The sequence below is a fragment of the Hippocampus guttulatus genome, chromosome 1 (genome assembly GCF_054856545.1).
Source record: "Hippocampus guttulatus isolate MCC_2025c chromosome 1, RoL_Hgut_1.0, whole genome shotgun sequence".
Taxonomy (NCBI): domain Eukaryota; kingdom Metazoa; phylum Chordata; class Actinopteri; order Syngnathiformes; family Syngnathidae; genus Hippocampus; species Hippocampus guttulatus.
Window position 1 is genome coordinate 994,987 of NC_141261.1, and position 18,965 is coordinate 1,013,951.

General features: G+C 41.2%; 2 protein-coding genes across 7 annotated transcripts in view; both read right to left on the minus strand.

Moving 5' to 3' along the window:
• The window catches only part of LOC147209948 (inactive dipeptidyl peptidase 10-like), a 29,608-nt gene extending 18,835 nt beyond the window's left edge, over positions 1–10,773 (minus strand). For 2 of the 5 annotated variants that reach the window (XM_086120838.1, XM_086120752.1), the window contains exon 1: positions 10,560–10,773. In XM_086120838.1, the coding sequence (XP_085976964.1) occupies positions 10,560–10,619 (60 nt within the window). In that variant the 5' untranslated portion in view covers positions 10,620–10,773. Of the gene's footprint in view, positions 1–3,867; positions 4,022–7,534; positions 7,680–10,559 lie in introns of those variants that run through there. The other 3 variants (XM_086121006.1, XM_086120922.1, XM_086121087.1) reach the window with 2 other exon arrangements.
• Positions 10,774–10,983: 210 nt separating this feature from the next.
• Positions 10,984–17,963, minus strand: LOC147209949 (sodium/hydrogen exchanger 2-like). 2 transcript variants are annotated; one of them, XM_086121244.1, is made up of 13 exons: positions 17,502–17,963; positions 17,069–17,394; positions 16,792–16,929; positions 16,248–16,498; positions 14,916–15,133; positions 14,641–14,840; positions 14,448–14,537; positions 14,307–14,377; positions 14,054–14,221; positions 13,747–13,852; positions 13,434–13,550; positions 13,234–13,327; positions 10,984–13,150 (listed from the first exon to the last, which is right to left on the minus strand). In XM_086121244.1, the coding sequence occupies exons 1-13, from the start codon at positions 17,767–17,769 to the stop codon at positions 12,798–12,800; spliced, it is 2,400 nt and encodes a 799-aa protein (XP_085977370.1). In that variant the 5' UTR covers positions 17,770–17,963; the 3' UTR covers positions 10,984–12,797. The 2 variants fall into 2 exon arrangements, with proteins under 2 accessions (XP_085977370.1, XP_085977334.1); XM_086121208.1 differs by having other exon boundaries at positions 10,984–13,153.
• Between the last annotated feature and the right edge of the window lie 1,002 nt (positions 17,964–18,965).

Sequence of the window (18,965 nt, forward strand, 5' to 3'; positions counted from 1 at the left end):
CCGTACATTTTCCAGAATTTTTAACACAAATTTTCCACACTTTTGAAAACAATCGTCTTAAGCAGACAGGATTAAATAAAGAAAAACAACATGTTACTGACTCATTTTACTCATTTTAAAAATAAAGTGTTCTGGTCCTGCAACATTGGACTTTTTCTGCATTAAAAGAAAATTCTCAGATGTAATAAATAAGGGAGATAGTGTAAGCATTTTCTTGTGACTAACCCCCTCTTTACAGTAACCTAATAAGAGTTGACTGAAGCATTATTCTTGACGTCTTTAAATGGGTTCACAGTCATAACAGCCCTCCGAGGGAGACAATAAGTACAATGTGCCCCACAACAAAAATGTCTTTGGCACCTCTGTTATATACAATGTCATGGGGTGGATGGATATCTGTGGTTTGATATATTTTATATGAAAATCATGAAAATTACACTGTGTGTACAGTAAACTAATTCCTTTGGAACGCAACCCTAAACTCTTCCCTCTTTCAGCATCTGTTTTTTTTTTTTCATTCTAAGGTTCATATCCACACAAAGTCTTGGGGCTAAAAATTGATCCAGAACAGCTTCAGTCAGTGTATACAATTTTTGCGGCACTCGTAGAAGAATATAAAAGAATGACATATTTTCAATATGATTTTTTAGAAATCTTTTCACATTTGTGTATGTTGCGTCACTTTGAGATAAGTTATGAAATTGCAAATGAAATGATCATGATTTTTTTTTTTAGGTATTATTACGGCTGAAAAACATGAAGATGACAGAAGGGTTGAGCATCGTTTTCAATCGCAGTCGTGATTCGTAAGGGCATTCGTGCGTCCATCTGTATCACACGTCCAGCCGGCGAGGTGGAAAGTAGAGCATTTAATTAATGAGGCAGACCAACACAGCAGAGTGTTCCTCACACACCACTGAGCCCTGGGCCGCCCCCCGACTATTAGTTCAACTTCTCTGATCTGGTTCTCAATTGTGCGCGCTGTGTGAAAGTCTTCGGAGACACACTTTGCTTGCTGTTACTCGCACTCACTTAAGCTGACGGCAAAGCGAGGGAAGACTTCGAGTGTGTGGAAGAGTCGGCCGGCCGAAAAAGAAGAAGTCCTGATGTAAGCTTTCCCTGTATTCATTTTCAATTTTCGATATCGGCTGAGGTAATGCAAGAAGCGAGGTACACCCTGGATGAATCGAGCGGTCAATCGCAGGGCACATGTAGGCAAACGAGCATGCAAATCTGGATCATTTAAAGCGGCGGTTGTCAAACACTTTTTAAATCAAGGACCACCTCTCCAAAAAATAATTGGCTCCACCATCATGATCAACATTTAAATACACCTGTAGTCCTACGGGTTCATAAAAAAAAAAACAGACAGTTTGTTGTTGGAATGGGGCAGCGGTCCCTTGCAAATCTGAAACCCACATTTGTGAGGGATTTATTGCAAGTTGAGCCTCACAGAACAAAGTTGTAAAATTTTGTGAAAATTCAAAGTTGGAAAATTTCCATTTGAATGAATTGTCTTTCTTCTGGGGAGATCGGGGCGATGGTCATGTGACCAGTGGATGTGCTGACTGCGTTCACCTATGACAGGGTAAGAAGAGAATGACTTGGCAAGTCTCCGTTTGTTTGTTTTTTAACTCGGATTGTTCACCTCAAAGAAATTGCTCTAAAAACATTAAAAGATGTTTAATAATAATAAAAATAATCCACTTCATATAGTAATAATTAAGGGTTAGGTTTAGCAACAGGTGAATTCATTTTTGGGAAATTTGATAGCTATAAATTACAACACCTAGTAAAATCTGTACTGTATTGCGAAACTTGCATAGGTCTAACCTGAAAACAAAAAATGAAAATATGCCACAGCAGCCACAGTACAGGAGGCTGCGATTTCTACCCAGCAGTCCCATACTTATTTTAAGCGACAGTAACATTCTGCTCAGCTTGAACATTAACACAGCGCTTAAATATAGCAACACTGAAACAACTACGGTCCTTTGAAATAATGAGTCACTAAACTGAAACTAGTTTCTAAAAATGTTCAAAAATCAATTCTCAAAGGTTAAATGCACATTTAAAAGGTAAACACAACTGAACTGTTCCAAGGAAACCATTCTTTGAGAATCATTGCTTTTGATTCTTTTGAGAGCCTGGATGTAAGGTTGCCACCCATCCCATAAAATACGGAATCGTCCTTTATTTGAGCATTATATGTTGCATAGCGTACTCGGTTTGTTCCGTATTTTCCTAATTGTCCAATGCGTCTGTCACACGCAAACGTGAAACTGAATTTAACAATAATGAACAAAATAAAAGACAGGACATTTAAAGACAGCAACGTGGTGTTGGCGAGAGGTATGCAGGACCTCCTGCGAATGTAGCCTACGTCTGGTGCGTTCCACCTCTGATTTGTGGCTAATCCTCCGTCTGTCTGCCTGCATGCAGGCGGCCCAGTCTGTCATGATCATTGCCTGGTAAGGCGCTAGTTATCATTGTTATAGTTGTCTTTATTATCGTAAAAGTGTCTCCAGACAGGCTTTGTTACAGCTGTTCCAGCACTCTACAGTCTATGCGTGTAATACAGTAAACTCAAATTCAGCCCAGTTCAGTCTATTCAGCCCTGAACATGTATACACACAAGTTTACAAGTCTTTCATTTTCTTCTTCTTCTGAAGGTAAAGGTGTCCCCAGTTATTACATTTACAGCACTTTATTGGCTCATTTAAGTATCATCCAGTTCCAGTAAAAGTGTCCCCAAACAGGCTTTGTTTAATTTACAGCGCTTTATATGTATACGATACAGTAGGCCAGGTCTATATGCTCAAGCTCAGGCTATTATGTGTTCATTGCTAATAAAACATTTATTAATAACACTTTAAGTAGGTCGAAGTACTTTCTTGACTTCTCCTTGCTTCCTGACCACCAAGCGACTCCAGGGCCCACAGACGTATATGACATGTGAAATGATGTCAAATCAATCAAAGCATTTTGTGTTTTCACATAAAAAAATGAAGTGATTCTATGCATCTCAGGGTTTCGGGGAGCCAAACTCTCAAATTTGTTTTGCCTGCGTGGTTTTGCCGCAACGCCATGAGGAGTGTCCCGGATTTCCAGATCTGTTGGGTGTCAACCCTACATGGGAGTGAGCCGAAACACCCGGGAAAAAAAAACATGCAAAATGTGTTGCCCCGATTTAAGATACAATTATTGCACAATTGAATTAGCCAAGAAAATTTGTGGGAGTCTGCACACCGGAGACCGCAACCACTTTGGATTTTTTCTTGGAAAAAGGTTCTCAAAGAGACCTGATTATCAACCATCATTTTTGGTACCCGCTTCAAAAATAATCACACATTTCAGTCTCTGCAAAGTGCCTACGACAATCACTATCGTCGTTTTCAACAGGTCACTGTCTGAGACAACACAAATAAGTTGACATTATTTACTTGTTTTGGTGCCAGTGCACATGGATCGCTATTCCAATTTCCCACCTTCTGTATCAAAGCGCATAACAGCGATGCTTTTGTGCATCCAGCTCCTCCTGTTCATGACCTAACGTGCGTTTATGTAACACGTCATACAGTGAGCGATTACACGTTTTCAGTTGTCGCACCTGCTCACATGAAACAACAGGAGGCAATCATCCAAATGCGAGCTCGGGAAGATACGTCACAACTCCGTGCAAGAGAAGAGGACGTTCACACAATCAGCATCTAACACATGTTTAACAAAATCACGGGCATTAGTTCTCACTTGTACCCTGTCGGCTAGTAGCCACACATTTTGCACCTTAATTGTCTCATCAATTGGAGCGCACAAAGCAAGCCTTCCGATCACCGCAGTAAGTTGATGAGAGTGCCAGAAAGGTACCTCATCTTGCTGATCCTCCTTCGATTTCTTCCTGCTTGGATCCTTCGAGGCTGTCATTGCACCGACCGAGTCTTCCTTTGCCCAAATTCTCCACTGAATCCTCCCGGCAATAACATCCAAAACCTGCTCGGGAATCGATTTAACGGCTAAATCAAGTTAGCTGTTATGGGCCAGAATGGCATTTCCGGAATGGGCTACCAAAATAAAGGCCAACAGCCTAGAATTTCCGTGGACGTTGGCTCATTGGTCCAATGTAGTTATACCGAATTTATGCTTTTTTTTTTCAATTAATTGTCAATGCTTTTAATTTCATTTTAAATGTAGCTTCAAAATGCTTGTTTTTCATCTTTTGTTAATGAACAAGAAAATTGTTTTTTTTTTTTGCGCGTGCGTGCGTGTGTGCACGTATAGTGAATATGGGCTGGTCTACGTGCCAGCCTCGCCCTGCTCTCAACCAATGAGATCATCAGATGTGCTGCAAGGGAGGGGGAGGGGGGATTATCTAATTTCAGTTAATTGATCCGATAATTTCTTTTTCACAAATAATGTATTTTTGTGGATCTATCGATTCTATGCTAACAATGTATAGTGACGGGCAGTACAAAATGATACGTTCTTCCACTACAAAAAATTACAAAAAGTACACATAACCGGTGCATCCACCTGTTACCATTAATAAATACAACTAAATGAATCCTGGCTTCCTGCGAGTAAATCGGCTTTAACTAAACAGGTTTTCACACAAAATTAATTTGTGAATACATGAAGATGGAATCATCACGAATATTCTACTTGGCTCGATAAAGGGAAATATTGAACTACACTATATCACTAAATTGATTTAGCGCTGTCCAGGATGCTAGAATGAAAATGATGTGGTTACTCGGGTTGTAACAAAATAGAAAAAGATGATTCACTGGCCTGAAAACCAGTGTGAAATATTGATTACTGAAGACACAACCAAAGCAAAGAAAAATATGACAAGTTAGAGCTGTAGCATACCTTCAGCATACTGAAATGCAGACCTAATACAGTTGTTATGCATTACTACAGTTAGATAATAATAGTGCCCTTTGAGGTTAATTGAGTCATTTTCTCCACCAGCGCAGTCACCCATTTCGAAAGACTTGTATTTGTGGAATCCTGATGCATTTAGTCTTTACATGGCCTCGCTGTTGCCACTCGAAGTGACTGGATGCAAAATGTTAGGTGTTAAAGACAATGCCCTCAGGATATACACATGCTGTGCCTAAAAATAAGACAAGGTAGGGAAATAGCATAAAGACAGATGAACACTATTGCTGTAAATTGCTTTGTCACTTCAAAATCAGACATAGGTGTGAACCTGCTTGAGATTATCTGCTCTTGGATCTTAATACGTAGTCAGCTTCCGGGGGAAAAGAAACAAAAACAGACGACTGGACCGAAGAGGAGAAAATATTCTAGTGAGTGTGTGTGTGTGTGTGTGTGTGTGTGTGTGTGTGTGTGTGTGTGTGCGCGTATGTGTGTGTGTGTGTGTGTGTGCGCATGTGTGTGTGTGTGTGCATGTGTTTGTTCAGTGGCTATAAAAACACCCCTGCCAAATGACTGATTTTTGCGATAAACAAAAATGAGCTTGAGCTCAATCATTACAAAACTTTTTACACCATTCATGCGACCTATCACCTGCAAAAGAAGGGAAGTAAAAATTAACTACTGAAATAATGTGGTTGCACAAGTGTGCACACCCTCTAAAAACTAGGATGAGGCTGTGTCCAGAATGAATGAATCACTTTTAGCACACACCTGTCACCAGTTAACACAGGGGTCTCAAACTATTTTGAACAGTTTGGAAATAAATAAATAGGAAGGAAGGAAAATCAGCCCATGTTAATTGATGCTGCCACGACCACACTTCACTATTGGTAAATTGTTCTTTTCGTGACGAGCAGTGTTGATTCGGTGACAAATACGGTACATCTTTTGGACTTCTGGCCATAAAGTTCAATCTTGGTGGGTTGGGTCATAGTAACACATTTCCCACATGTATTGAGGAGATTTTTGTTTTTCAATGATCGAATGAAACCACGGCTGAACAATTTGGCCAAGGGAAGGAAAAGATGTGTTTTCATATGTTAGTCATGTGAAGGATCGGTCAGTTTGGTAAAACTTTCTGCATCAAATCCATTTGGGATATATTCTTGCCTTCGGATGGGTTTCTGGCTGGGACGGCAGGTGAATGTAATTAACCTGAGAGCAGGATGGAGACCCAGGGGCCTCACAGCTGAAGGCACAAACGTTTGCTGGAAAACCATCGCATTAGATAAGAAAGCTGCAGAGCTCTTCAGCAATTAATAACAGACGCAATTTAAAGTCATGAGGCAGCAGTGTGCCTTTACATTTTCTCCAACATAAGCGATTTCTCCAAATTAGTTTGTCTTAATATTTAATGCCCCTCTTCCCCCATCAAAAAAATGTGACAGTTCTCCGACCGTACACAAATACAAAGTTGTCATTCTTTTGACAGTACCACCTAAATTCAAACACATCCATCTCTAGAAATGGTTATTATGAACAGTTTATGCCAACAAATCTTTATTTAGATTTAAAACTGTCTGTGTCTTATGTGTTGTGTTGTGTTATTTTGTTATTTTGACTTCAAGATGGCGCCGCGAGAGTGGCTGCCTTTCCAGCAGCTCCTATATTTTGCTCTTCTACTTCTTCCTTTCATAACTTTGCTGCTGTGAATTGGGAATTTCTCCATTGCGAGACTAATAAAGGTTTTCTTATCTTAAAATGCAAGCGGTTATGTCATCTGTGTAAATGAATACGACACAAGCACGGTCAGCAGCGCTGGCCCCAAAGTCAATGAGTGATTTTGAAGTGTTCTTAATTTTCTTTTGTTTCATGGTTTCATTTTATAGTCGGCCCCCGCCCCCCTTCCCAGAGCTGTAGGTTTAGTTTTATCCAAGTAAAGAAAACCAGTATCCATGACAACTCTCGTGTCTAACTCACTCAATTTAAAGCGGAAAAGCACAACATGTTTTACTTACATTTTTCCCTATTGAAATCCAAATGCAGGGATTCGGGCGTAAATGACATAAATCACAGCTGTCACAAAAAACGTTTCCCAACTATGGAGGCCAAACAGGATTTGAGTAACTCGAAAGCGCTCGGAAGCCACGCATAGAACTCAACTTGATGATGACTTTGACCAAACTTGGAGAGATTAGATGTTGGGATCACGGCCCAGAAGAAGATGGGACAAGAAAATAGGACAAGGTATCAACAGCTACCCAGAATGCCACAATTTGATGGAGGTTTTTTTCCTTTCAACTCCACAACACAAAGACAAACCTGCACATTTTCCCAATTCCAAAAAGCCAAAAACCTGCATAGCGAAAATCTTTGCTCATTTATTGTTGAATGAAACAGGTGCTAAGGCTCATTTGCAAGACGCCTATCTGCTGCGAATAAAAGCCAGAAGAGAGCGTTTCCTGGTGCACCACTTCAAATCTTGTGAAAACAGACTTGAGCCAACTGATCTGACATGCGCAGACCCGAGAGGAGGTATTTGTCGCTGACAGATTTCAAGGTAGACAGATTTCATTTTCACAACTAAGACACCTTGACTAAAAAGAACTTCCATATCAGCAATGACGACAGAAAAGTCAGAGGGACACCTCACCTCCAGGAATCTCAGTTCTGGCTCCATCATCTTGCTCTTCGGCGACTCAGACACGAAGCATCGAACCCTTCCTTCCCTCACTTGTCAAAGTCCAAATTGACAGAGAAAAAGCAAAAGCATTTGTGCTCTCGTTGGCATCTGTCGAGCTTCTCTCCCTTCGGTAAACACACGGGAGAACCCCCTCCTGCTCGGAGCTGCTTTTACTACTTTAAAAAAAAAAAATGGTGTCATTCAATGAGTAAAATCAGTCAACCCAGTTTCACTTGGCATCCTCAGTCTGATGATCTAATTCTGTGTCAGAGGGGATTTGCCTGGTGAGGCCCACTGAACTCAATTTACTTACTAAGTTAAGAAAGAAAGACTGGTCTGAAAATGACTCTTTGCGGCTGCTTGACTCAGAAAGAATCCATATTTATGGTGATGAAGGAGTTTGGCTGTGAAAGAATGAATCGAACCACGACGTCATGTCTGACTTCCAGCAGGAGCTCAAAGTCAACCGATGTGCTCAGGCTAATTTAGCAAATAGAAAAGAGGTGCTGCTGCACTTGAAGGAGACAGTGAAATTGAGTGGGATGAAAGGTTACACATTGCTTCCCTGCAAAGGAGCAAAGTCACTTTTTTGTCCTTGGTAAACACCATTCAAATGTAGCATGTTGATGAGCAAGTAATTTGTGTATCTTTGTTTTTCAGGTGTACTTTAATCACAGGTCTCGCGGCTATTTAAAATCGGATTTCTACTATATGAAAGATTATTTTGAAAACTCTTTAAAAAAAATCATGATGTTTAACAACGTTACTAACTGCGTTGACGTTTGAGTAACTGAGTAATCTGCCGTTGCCGCCGTTGCCATGACTGCCATGTACAGTACTGCTCCGTCCCCGCTATTGTAATGTGCGCAAATTGTGCCGATGCAATAAGATGGTCACCACGTCAGTTGTGCTCCTGCGATAGAGTGATTAGCACCTATTGTGCTGCTGCGGTGCTGGTTGCAATGAAGCATCAAAATGTCATCATTCGTTGAGCTATTCGAAAGTTATTTTACACAATAGATCATGATTACTTTGCTGAGTAACTAGTCACTTTTACAAGGCAGTAACTGAGTTAGTAATTCATTTAATTTTTGGAAGACGTAATTGTAAATAGCAAAAACAAATTATTTTTTAAGTAATATGCCCAATGCTTGTAGGTTAAAATATTTGCATGCATGAAAAGGTTAAAATGGAAGATAAGCCTTTAAATGACCGTATCAATCATGATAAGAGCTTTTCACGCACCCCCTGCACCCCCCCCCCCCCCCGCCTCTCCCATAAAAATCCTCTGCGACTTGTTGTGTTAGCTCCTGGATACCAGCCATGGATTACAGGGTTCATTTTTGATTAAGAAAAAAGCTTCTATTTGTCTACGATGTTGCAGTGCCGTTCCTGTACATTGGAAGCTGAGATTAAAAGCAAACTGTATTTGAATGTCTACATCTTGCATAAAGCAGCAGACTTGCTTTGGGGGATGAAATGTCAAATTTTGCCCAAAGTAGCTGCAGAAGATTGAGATTTCAAGTAGCTTCCCTCGGTGTGGCCAAAGCAGAAGGGTAAACGTAATTATTCAGAGTGGTGCATAAATACCAGTACATGATGACGGCATCCTCACCATAAATAAACAAACAAAAAAGTAAAGAAACGAGCAAATAAACAAATACATAAATAAATAATTACATACATTTTTGCAGCCGCCACCTAGCGAAATGTGCTAATCAAGTGCAGTGCAACCAGGTGATGAAGGCTCAAGTTGACCCGTGAGACTTAGATGCTACAGATTCACAAAACAAAACAATCTTGTTGAATCAATTATAATCTGTTGAGGAAAAGAATAGGGGTCTGGACTGTTTTATTGTTTGTCACACTAATAGCAGTGTGTTCGTTTTTGTTGTGGTTGTTTGTTGCACAAAAAATGATGGCATAGAAGGAGACGTGATGCCTGTGATGTGAAGAAGCTGATCTCTAATAAACAACGAATATAAGCAAGCAGGATTTTTTTTTTCTCCATCTCCTCTCACACTCCTGTTAACTTGGCAATGATGCCGCAGCTTGCAGTGTGGGCTGTGCAAACTCACTTTTTGGGTGAGTAGAACACAAGTCACAGTTTCATTTGAGTCACATTACATTTTTGTTATTGAGATTTTTACATGGTGTCGATGTCATTTGAAAGACATTCTCAGCTTTTGGTGAGCTGACATATATATTTGTTGATTGACTTGTTTCGGTGAAAACCCCTCATGGCACATTGTATCTTTAACAATTGGAGATTTTTTCAGCTTTATTTTAATAGGTAGGCCAGCTGCAATGTAATATTATTCTGCGGCGAATCCAGCGGTGTCTAGACTGAAGTATAATAATGTTTGTCTTGAGTGTTTCGGGGAGCCCTTTTGAAGTGCCATATCAGCCTTCCATCCATCCAACCATCCATGTTGTAATCCACTTATTCTCTCGAGCATCGCGGGTGCGTTGGAGCCTATCCCAGCTGTCTTCGGGCAGTAGGCAGGGTACAGCCCGAACTGGTTGCCAGCCAATCAAAGGGCACACAGAGACGACAATCACACCTGAGGACAATTTAGAGTGTTCCATTAACTTGCCATGCACGTTTTCTTTGGAATGTGGGAGGAAACCGGAATACAAACTCCACAGAGGAAGGCAGGAGACAGAATCGAACCCTGCACCTCTGCACTGTGAGGCGGACGTGCTAACCAATCGCCCACCGCACCACCAAAAATCAGTCTTGCACCTTTGTATTTAAACGCATGTGGACAGACACACCCAAAACAAATCACGCACGGTGACATTGACCATCTTAGATAATGACGAAACTGTAACAAGTGCCAGACAGTTAATTCTGCAATGCTTCTACGCCAATATAATAATTTTCACTGACACTTGTTTAACACTGAGCACGTTCGTGATTCTTCTATAGTTGCTTGCCAAGCTGTTGTGACAGTGGAAAGAACGCATCGCTGACAATAACAAAGTATCCCACCTTGACATCCTTGATGGGGTGACATTCAATCTGATGAGAGACGGATGCCGTTTGGTTCATCTTTGCACCTCGCGTTCATGGACTGCCACTTTATCCAATCAACTGAGGTTTCCTTCCTCCGGCAAGAAGTCTGATGTCTGCTTCGCTGATATTGCCGTTAAGCTACATCAGAGACTAAACACACCTCTTCTGTCCTTCTCGCCGTGAAGTGTTGTCACTTTGACGGCCTCCCTCCCGTACTGTGCTGTTGTGGAGTAAAATTCAGGAGGTTGGCCAATGCCTCCCACATACAGTTGGAAGACGTCTCTTGATCAGGATTTACATTGCAGATGCACTGCACAATGTGTAGTGATGCATTCAACGTGTCTGACCCACAGGCACCCGATGTTATTTGTACTGTAGTGGAAAGGGAAATGAAAAGAAGCACAAAAAACTGCCCTTGTTTAATCTCAAGCACATCAGGTTTTCATAATAATAATCGAATAACATTCATATAATATGCAATATAGGAACATATTTAGTCATATTTATTAACACAGGGTTAGGTTCAGCAACAGGTGGACTTTTTTTTTTTCGGAAACATCATAGCTATAAATGACAACATATGAAAAAAATCCGTAGTGTGCAAGCTTTTCAAGATCAAACTTATAAACAAAAAAATAAAACGATCTAAAAAAATCTGACAGTTTACAAAAAAAAAACATGTCGACATTTAAGAATATAGGTTTCAACGTTTGTACATCAAAGACGCTACCTCCACTGCAATTTTTAAATTTCGTCTGAAAACATACGATTTTAGTAGGAAACCTCCTGTAAGGTGACGTGATGTCACAAGTGTCTGAGACTTTGGAAAGAGGATTTTTCAGGCACAGAGCAGAGTGATGTATAAATATAAATCGAGAATTTCAATACAAGATGCAGCACAGACTATAATCCCGAAAGGAGAGACGGAATTGAGGTCTTGAATCTTAAATTATTAACCGTGGAAAGTAACACACACATTCATTTTCTTCATGCTTATGAAAAGCACAGGTATAAATGTCAGTGTAATTTGTCATGATCTTGGAAATGATATTATATCCATTTATGCTTGGTTTTCACAGTTTTAAAAGATGACTCTGCGGGCTATCTGAAGGTACCAACCTACAAATAAAGTGCAGCACCCATCCGAAAATGTCTCACGTTTTCATTAACCTGAAGGACGGCTACAGATGCCACCGTGGTTGAAAAAAATAAATAAAATAAAAATACAACGAACAGAATTGGAGTGGAATGGAATGGATACGGCAGATATCTGTAGGATTATTTGGCTTTAAGGAAGGTCTACACTCTGTGCCATTCTGATCGGCTGAACATTGTGCTGTGGTTCAGCGACGGCATTGGGGCGATCGAGCCTCTGATCTTCACTGAAAAACTTGCCTTTTTGCCGTTTTCTTTTTTTTTTTTTGTTCGGGCCAACGCAATAACACCATTGCATTTGCACCATCTAGTGGAATTTTGGTGTCAAATAAGGATCGATGCACAGTGGTTCTTAACCTGGGTTTGATCGAACCCCGGGGATTCAGTGGAACGATCTCAGGGGTTCGACAGAGCCTCAGAGGCTAAGAAATACCCGACTCAACATGTCAATTAGTTATGACACGCCCGCTTGGCCATCACTGGCTGCAGATAATCACATTACATTGCTGGTCCAATCGGTGCTGCTGGAAATTTCGTTGCTCAGTAGTTAGTCAACGTGTGACTGTCGTAATAGTACGTCGTAAAACTAAAAAAAAAAAAAATCAAATAAACTTATGTGTTGAAATTTTATTTACTTTTTTCCGTTTTTAATAAATGTCTTTTTTATGTCTTGAATTTTTAAAAAGTCATATTTTTGTTTTTCACCAATGAAGGGTTCGGTGAATGTGCATATGAACCGGTTGGGTTCGGTACCGCTAACAAGGTTAAGAACCACTGATTTAGACATATAGAGTGCTTTACCACCATCTCGCGGCATCTACGTATGCGCGACCAGCTTTTCATGGGAGGCGTCAATTACATTACGTGCAAATCTTCGCTATTCATGGTCGCACTCTGTCCCTATCCCCAGCAGTGGGGTTCACTGTAAAATGATTTAGATATGCACTGCTTGTTTACCATACGGGTAGGGCCAAGCTTCATTCACTAACATCAGTTTTGTTTTGTTTTTTTCCACTGACATTTGTGTCCAAGGTTGTTAAGTTAACCAAGTCCAACCTTTCAGGACCTCCCAGACTCTTGAGACCCCTGTGACAAGTGTCCGAGTAGTGGATCTCCAGCCCCGTTATCCCTGATGTTCTGGCTGTCGGCAACCCAGCCAGGGGGCGCCGGTAATGGGGGTGGAGCCACGGTTTCCTCCTTCCCCGCGGGAGGCTGATCCCATTCAGAGCTGAGCTTCCGTGGGGCTGCGATTGGATGACCCCCGGGATGTCTCTCTTCCAAAACATCCTCCTCGGGAGATGAATCAGGCTGACCTACTGCACGCGTCGACTCCTTGACAGTGTTCAGCCTTCTCAAAGGAATTATGGGACGGGATGAAGAGTGTTGTCGGCGGCGGCCTAATTCACCACTGACTACTGAAACACATTGGCAGGATCATAAAAAAATTAAGTAAAAATGTTCTTGTGACAAATATGTTTAAACTTTATGAACTCACCATGACTTTGTCTTCTGAGTGCAAAAGCAATCTCTGGATCCACTCCCGGTGGCAGGGAGTAATATTTTTGGGATTTGGCCAAATTCTGAGCAGGCTGGAAGAAGAAGAATCAGGAGTCTATGAAGTGGAACTGTTTGGGGGGGGGGGGGGGGGGCTGTTTGAGGTCCGTGTACGTGTGTCACTTTTAAAAACAAACTGACCATCTCACGGAAACTTGCAGCTCGGATGCTGCGCCTGATGCTCGCGTGTCGGCGAATCAAAATCTCCCTGGCTCGGCTATTGTCAGGGTGGTTGAGTTTGTTGGTGTAAGCCATCGTCTGCACAGGAATGCACAGGCTACTTTTAATTATATTGGTCATTACGTACATTAAGACATTGATGATGATCAACAATGATTTCATCATTGCTACGATATCAGGAGTTTAATTTCATTGTTCAGCAACTCATGTGGTCCTCGGGCGCCAGGTTGATGACCCAGTGAATGGAATTGGAAATTGGAACCACTCATCTTACCCTCTCTCTTATCTTGTACATGTTCTTTGACAGGATGTCATGCATCTTCCGCACATCGGCAGTCGGGAAATTCTTATTGGGTTGAGACGAATTTTTCCTCTCGTCGCTGGTGAGAAAAATCAACCAGAGATTCATTGTTGCAAAAATGCCACTAAATCAATCATTGAAAACACAATACAAATATTCAAATGAAGAAAGTTCAAGTTTGTGTATTTCAAGATTTCAAGTACGTTAACAAAGACCTAATAGAAAAAAATATTCTAGTGAGTAAACTCTCAAGACATAAAGTATTTTTTTTTTCACTTACTGAAGCGATACAATGGACGGCGCCGCGCTCAGGTCCCCCACAGATGTGTCCAGCAAATCAATGGCTGTCTTCAGCTCAAGTTTCTTGTACAGAGACACGATACTGGACTCTGCTCTGCTGTCTCGAAGCAGGATGCGTCTCAAAAAGCGGTCGTTGAACTTTTTAAACCTGAGCCACGGATTGAAAACAAAAGGCACGGATGAATGTTATCACTGAATAAATTCCAGACTTCATTATACATTTAAATCCCTACTTGTCTTTCCAATAGTAGTGACTCCATTGGCCACATAAGTCCTCAATGCCGCAAACAATGTGCTCCATCACCTTGGCACAATATTGAATCATATGAAACAAGCAGAACAGACAAATAATTCAGTGTAACGATAAGTCTTACCCTGTTGTGTATTTCTACGTTGATGGTGCCCAAGTCTTTGCTGGTCCTCCTGATATTTATATATTCTATGATGGGACGGATGCTGATACCCTGCCAAGAGACAAAACTATGCGCTATTCGGATTTACGATTGATCATGACTCTATTTTTACAGCGACAAAACTCAAGAGGCCAAGCATAGCAACAGCCCCCACCTGTATGAAAACAGTGAATATGATGATCGCGATGGAAGCGGTGACAAACAAATTCTTCCTATTGATGCTGTCAGGCAGAGTGAAGACCAAAGCAAAGCAGATGGCCCCTCGAACGCCTCCGTAGGCCAGACCAAACTGATCCTTGAATGTGAACTGGATGGTTCGGAATGGATTTACAATCTGGGATAGAACCAGGATGCCTGCGGGAAAGGAGAAAGCTCAAGCAGATGAGTGAAATCTGATTGAGCAAACGGATGTGTTCAGCCCCCACTTACCGATTCCTCTCCAAAGGAGGGCAAACAGGAGCGTGAACAGGATGTAGGCCCAATTCCACTCGTGTTCAGTGGTTATCGTCACAACCCCCAGGAAGAAGAAGATGAGAGTTTCAGAGATGGTGGCCAACATCTTGATCACATGGCGGATGGTCGTGCAGGACCTCTGAGACACGTTCTCCTCAACGTAGTACTTCATAGTAATTGCACATGTTATAATCCTGCAGGGGGTCGGACATGCATGGACACTCATGATATGGTTGCAAGAGATGCCGATTTTCTTGAAAAGAATGAAAATGAAAAGTATTTTTATTTGTTTTCTTTTTGCTGTGCGTATCATTGTGGAAGAACCCTCCTGCTCTAAAATAAATAGCACGGTCCTTCCATCTTTTGTCACGCACAATTTGTCTCATTGGGCTTGTTATGCATGTTGACTTAAAATGCGACATTCGAACACGGGAGTTATCAATCACCCTAATTTTTTGTCAGACTGCCCACTGTTAATTGTGGGATGTTTGAAAAACAGATGCCTTTGTACTTAGTTGTTATGATCATATTTTAGAATCTTTATGTTACGTGTTCTGTTGTGTTGTGATAAATGATCTGTAAAGCGCTTTGTAAAGATATATTGTATTGTATTGTATTGTATTGTCAAGACGCATGCAGGTTTTCGGAAAAGCGCATCTGTCATTATCCTCCAAGTGCTTTTCCTGTCTTGTGTCTCCTAAAGAATTAACTGTCACACTGAAACTGTGACTTCACAAGCTGTGCTCAGACAAACCAACACAAATTTTTACTGCTGTGACCAGTTCAAACATAAAGCTATATTGACTACTATTACACTAACTACAAGATGGAGTAAGCCATTCTACTGTGTACTACAGACACATTACACATTCATTAAAAAAAAATATATATATATATATATATATATATATATGATAATCTTGTGAAGACGAGGGTTGACGCTACTTTTGTATTATGCAATCAAAATTTTGCAGGTGTCCCTTATGAAATGGGCCGATGGGCAGGGCAATCCAAAAAAAAAATAATTAAACCACGACAGTGCATGTTTAGTCATGTTTAAGTAAACAGCGTTCACAAATCACATTGAACTCTCTTTCTTGAAAGAGGAAGAGCAAGTTTGTCATGTTCTGTCAGGCCACAAGAATCTGGAGCATCCTACATTACAATCTCTTGAGCCTTTCAGTACTGCAACAAAAGGAATTCTACGAATAGAATGACTCTATAGGACTGCGTTGCTTATCGGCACCATGTAGAGATGTGTGCACCTGTTGGTGCCGATCATGTGTACGGTGTGCTTGTTCTACTTACGCAAGGACACTGGAAATGGCAAACAGCTCGGCCGCCAGGTAAGCCAAGTAGCTGAACATGAAGACAAAAAGGGGCTCGATTTGTCGTGCATTGTGGGTAAAACGTGTGGTGAATGCCGCTACAAAGCCAAACACAAGGCCAAAGAGGAGACCTCCGGCCCCCACAACAAAGAACCGAGCCACGCCCAAAAACACATCTGAAGATTCAAAAGCCGACATGTCTGCCACAAAGGAAAACATGCTGTAAAGTACCTGCAATGACAAAAAAAAAAGAGCGTTTCAAACCATAAATTCACACAGACGACCGCAGTTTAGATGGGTAGTACTGTATGTCATCAAGATGTTTTCAAAGGTCAAATAGCCGCGAACAAGGATACAGGAAAGTACGTCAATGCGATCAATGGGAAGCTTCTTGAGTGAAACCCAGCCAGACTAAAGACTGCCTTGTTAGTTCCCATGAGACAATGAGGAATTTGACCGATGTCTTTGTCCCTGCCTAAAAATAGCAACGCTCTACTGTTGCCATTCAAAAGGGGGAAACTCACCACAGTCACAGCATCGTTAAAGAGTCCCTCTCCAAATATGACAATGTGTGTCTGCTCATTAACATCGATGTCATCAAACACGGCGAGCACAGCCACAGGGTCCACTGCAGAGATGATGGACGCAAATAACAAATTTTCCTGCCAGGAACACAAACTTATATGAGCACAAACATATTAAGAAATCACTTTGCAACAAGTTTTTTTTCAACCTTTGACATTTGCATCCAAATCTGCCTCATATGTGATCCACCCGATGCTGCTTGTTCTCATTACTAACCTGCAGATTAATATCTTGAACTCCAAAGACTTCAAACTGACAAATGGCAAAGAGTGAGAGTCCAATGCCAATGCTGTTCCACAGAGTTCCCACCACGGCATACCACAGCACCGTGCCGACATTCTCGAAAAAGGGCCGAGTGGGCATGAAGTAGCCATTTTCCAGGACGATAAGCGGAAGCATGTAGAGGAAGAAGACATTGGAGGTGAGCACAGCTGGCGGTTCCTCTTTAACGGAATGCATGATAGCGCCGACGATAAGCCCGATAACAATCAGCAAGCAGGACTCGGGGATCCAGATTGTGACTTTTTGGTAAATGTGGAAACCTTAAGGAGCAAGGGAGAGAGAGCAAACGTTTATGAATATTGCTTTAATACATTCGGTTTTTAAGAACTAATCCACAGACAGACACAAGTGAAAAAAAAGGACTTACCTATTTTGGCAAAAGAGGCCAGCAGTACCCAGAGTGTGAATTCAAAGGGAACTTGTATCCGAGGATAGTCCATTGTAAACACAGGAAGACTGGCCCTCTCCTCATCGGGGAAGGCCTGGGGTTGATCAATTTCATTGTGGAAAGGACCCTCGCTGGCCGATGCTGTCGATTCCGATTTTTGAATTTCACATTTTCCTCCGGAAGAGCAAAGAGACAAAAGAAGGAGCACGAGTAGATCTTGTCTGTGAGACAAAACTGGGCCACACATTTCCACAGGTTGACACAGATCACAAGTCCGGGCAAATAAAATCAGATGATAGTAACCATTAAAAAAAAATAAAAATGAAAAACATCACGAAATGGGCAAGCATACCCCATTTGTGCTTCTTTTGTTCATGAAAGAACGTATGCAATGCCGTTGCATTTTGAAAAAGTAACTCCTCTCTGACCGGTGAAATGCAATTCTGGTTCCAACTGTTGTTCAACCTGCTTGTCACAGGTGCCTTGCCTACTGGGTGGAGCAAACCAATGTTGTGAAATTTCTTTTGTGTGTTGCTTCCCTTTCTGACAGACTAGCTCACAGTGAATACGTGTAAAATATAGCTTTAATTAAAAAAAAATTCTGCATTACTTAGGAGTTAATTTCAAATCATGTACAGTGGACTTAAAATTACAACCTTTCAGCATTACTTAGGAGTTAATTTCAAATCATGTACAGTGGACTTAAAATTACAACCTTTGTCCACGGGATGGTGCAAGAGGAGAATAATTCAAATTTGACTTAAGGAGGACTGACTGAAAAGCATGACACTGCAGCAAATACTATGCTGTACAGTACTGCGGTCATTTTCCAAGTGCTCTTCTTGTGGTAAGCGGACTCCCACTAGTGGTCAATAAAATAATCACATTTCGGGGGCAATTAATACAAATGGGCTAAAACGTCTACTACACCTAAAACGATGTATGAAATCAAACAGACTACAAACATAGAATGAATGAAACCATTGTCAAAAATGGCAGGAAAACCAAGAGGGATACAAATTAAGTTAAGTCAGCTTGATGATTGACGCCTTATTGATTGATTTTCCTTGGGTGTGGGAGTTTCCTAAAATATTATTATAGGGATGAGGCCCGAGAGGATAAGCCCCCCCCCCCCCCACCACCACCACCCACCTCCCTCCCCCCAAAATTATTTATGCCCTTCTGTCACATTTGTTCTGACACTGTTTTAACAAACATAACAAAGATCTTTTTTTTATGACACATGCCCCCTTTAGGGGCATTTCGCTATATTATATTTGTCCTATATTTAAGCCGTGCGCAATGTTGCAATTACTTATATGAAATGTAGTTTTTATGAACTTCTAAAGAACGCCTAGACCTACTACGTTACTGTAAATTGGGCATGATCGTTACAGTTGCAGAGTCAATTATTATAATTCTTATTTTACAAGTACTACTTGG

Coding starts and splice junctions, on each gene's coding strand:
- LOC147209949 (XM_086121208.1), bottom strand. CDS start 17,769: ATGTGTGGCCCAGTTTTGTCTCACAGACAAGATCTACTCGTGCTCCTT. Junction 14,538..14,640: donor TATTCACTGTTTTCATACAG/GTGGGGGCTGTT, acceptor GTCTCTTGGCAG/GGTATCAGCATCCGTCCCAT. Junction 14,222..14,306: donor CACTACTATTGGAAAGACAA/GTAGGGATTTAA, acceptor TCCGTGGCTCAG/GTTTAAAAAGTTCAACGACC.